The sequence below is a fragment of the Centruroides sculpturatus genome, unplaced genomic scaffold (genome assembly GCF_000671375.1).
Source record: "Centruroides sculpturatus isolate CEXI.00-Female unplaced genomic scaffold, Cexi_2.0 scaffold4282, whole genome shotgun sequence".
Lineage (NCBI taxonomy): Eukaryota > Metazoa > Arthropoda > Arachnida > Scorpiones > Buthidae > Centruroides > Centruroides sculpturatus.
This window is the reverse complement of record NW_019388497.1, coordinates 4,730-7,043: the sequence shown is the minus strand read 5'-3', so window position 1 is coordinate 7,043 and position 2,314 is coordinate 4,730. Positions and strand designations below refer to the sequence as shown.

The 2,314-nt window shown below is 34.3% G+C and overlaps 1 protein-coding gene across 1 annotated transcript in view; it reads left to right on the top strand.

The window, feature by feature from the left end:
* Positions 1–1,529: 1,529 nt before the first annotated feature.
* LOC111616966 (alkylglycerol monooxygenase-like) overlaps positions 1,530–2,314 on the top strand; it is a 5,327-nt gene continuing 4,542 nt past the window's right edge. Inside the window, exons 1-2 of the mRNA XM_023358315.1 lie at positions 1,530–1,539; positions 1,618–1,721. Of these exons, the coding sequence (XP_023214083.1) occupies positions 1,530–1,539; positions 1,618–1,721 (114 nt within the window). The remainder of the gene's footprint in view (positions 1,540–1,617; positions 1,722–2,314) is intronic.

Sequence of the window (2,314 nt, the reverse complement as noted above, 5' to 3'; positions counted from 1 at the left end):
GGCTAAGATACTTATAAGTATCTCGCAAGAAAATCTAGAAGCCTTCGTGTTAATGTTAGTGGAGAAGGATTTTTAAACGAAATGCATTCTGATGATGTCATTAATATTATTGCTCAACAAAGCAAACTTCTAAATAAAAAATTAATATTGTAGAATATAGACTTGTGCTCATTGTAATTTTTGTCAATGTTGTATTTTGAATATATTTAAATATAAATAGAAAAAATACATTTTTTTATTTGTGGGCTGCGCTGGGAATAAGTTTTCCACACAAAAATTTTAGGGCCAGTCCGCCCCTGCATGTAATAGGGCTTTTCTGGAACCAAGTAATGATACGTAAAAATGTGAGGCCCTATACCTGAAATACAGAATTGTAAAGTAAGGCCCTCAGTTGCAGTCTATATAAATCCCTTGCGTGTGAGCGCCCTTATAAACTTACATTTAGCCTACAATTTGCAGTTTAACACGCAGCCTTAGCACGCATGTTAAACTCTTCTCTGACTGCGGGTCCTCCATCAAAATAACTTAAATTTTTTCCTTCTTACTTAGTTCCACGCTGTATCCGTAAAAGAATAAACCAGGATCAACATAGTTCCAGTGGTTCTAAACTTATGGGACACCCGTTTTTCTATTATTTAAATGAATAAATTATAGTAAAAAAAACAATATTTAATTGAAGAGTCAACAAATGATATATTTATTCCATAAATTCTAATTTTTCATTTAGTATGTAATATATAATTCTTTAAAAGTTGAAAATTGTATTGAAATAACTATAATTTTTATTTTTATAGTTTAATTTCCATTGACAGCAACACAAAGTGTACCCTTTGTGTTGCTGTCAATGGGCGCATTGTTAAAGCGGCTTCAATACATCTGGATAAGGAAACCAATGATACAGTCCGTATTAAATGAAAAGGGCTGTGTCGTGGCTGGCTAATTCAACTGTATTAAAGCCGCTCTACCATCAATGCGCCGTAAAACATATCGGGTCGAATGCGTTATCCTAACTGGATGATTAAATCCTACTCAAATATCATTCAAATCAGTGTTCAGTACGTTTTCCCTAAACTCTATTACGTTTACTACGAACTTCGACACAGGATATGCAAGATCCTATAGTTAAGTTTAGTAACTAACTAAAATCCAGCCCTACGAGACCAAGATACACCCTGGCCGTTTAATTTTTCAGGGCCCAAATACATGTATACAATTTTTTCCCAGCTGTTTTCTTATTTAAAAGTTTTTAAATAAAACAGAATGAATGATTTGGATATATATTTTGAGGATCCATAAACTTGGACCAAATATCTCGTACAGGGTGTTTAGATAGGTTTATTTGGTTACGCCTCCCGGGAGGACGTTTTATGGGAAATTGTCTCCTATTTAGGTGTTACAAAGGTAAAGAAAACTCGGAAAAATCCACGTGACCAGGCGCGAACCCAATGTTCAATAGTTTCATCCATTCGGCTACTGGTGGGCGTGTAGGGTGTTAGAATCGATTGTGAAAGGCCTTGCTAATTAAGAAAATGATTACCGGTATATGATATTAATTAAACAGTTCCTGTATTTTTATGGTTTTACTTGATTTACAAATGTACTTAAATTTAATTTTAGAAATACATTTTTTGTGGGCCGTTCATCAAACGCATCACAGTTCTGAAGAATTTAATTTATCCACCGCTTTAAGGCAATCCGTTCCACAAGATTTCGTGATGTGGTTAAGCAAGATTTTGTTATAATGTATAAAACATTAACAAATCAAAATTAACCTTTATACCAGGGGTGTCCAACCCGCGGCCCGCGGGCCGCATGCGGCCCAAGGCAAGTTCCAATGCGGCCCAATAAACGTGTAAACAAAACCGACAAATGTTTTAATTTTTTTATTATTTATTTATTTCAACGGCATAAACTCAAAAAAAAAGTTTCACAAAGTCGTAAACCTTTATTCATATTTTTTTTTTCAGTGGAAAGGAAATATTTTCAAATACTTTGAGATGTGTGAATGAGGAAGGATTACTAAATAAAGCTGGAGTTGTGACTCAAAGGATTATAGACCCAAATTTGGGAAAAGGAGGGAAAGATGAGAAAAAACAAAAGATGTAGTAGTGAGAAAGGTTAAATAGATCTTCTGTTGACCCTTAATTTTCCAACCTTTCTCACTTTTTTATCTTTTGTCCTTTCTCTCCTTTCCCTGCACTTGGGTCTATAATCCTTTGATTCACAACTCCAGTATTATTTACTATTTTTTCCAACGTTGCAAGATTTGGCTACATTGCGCCAAATGTGGCTACTTTTTTTTGTTTGATGTAAA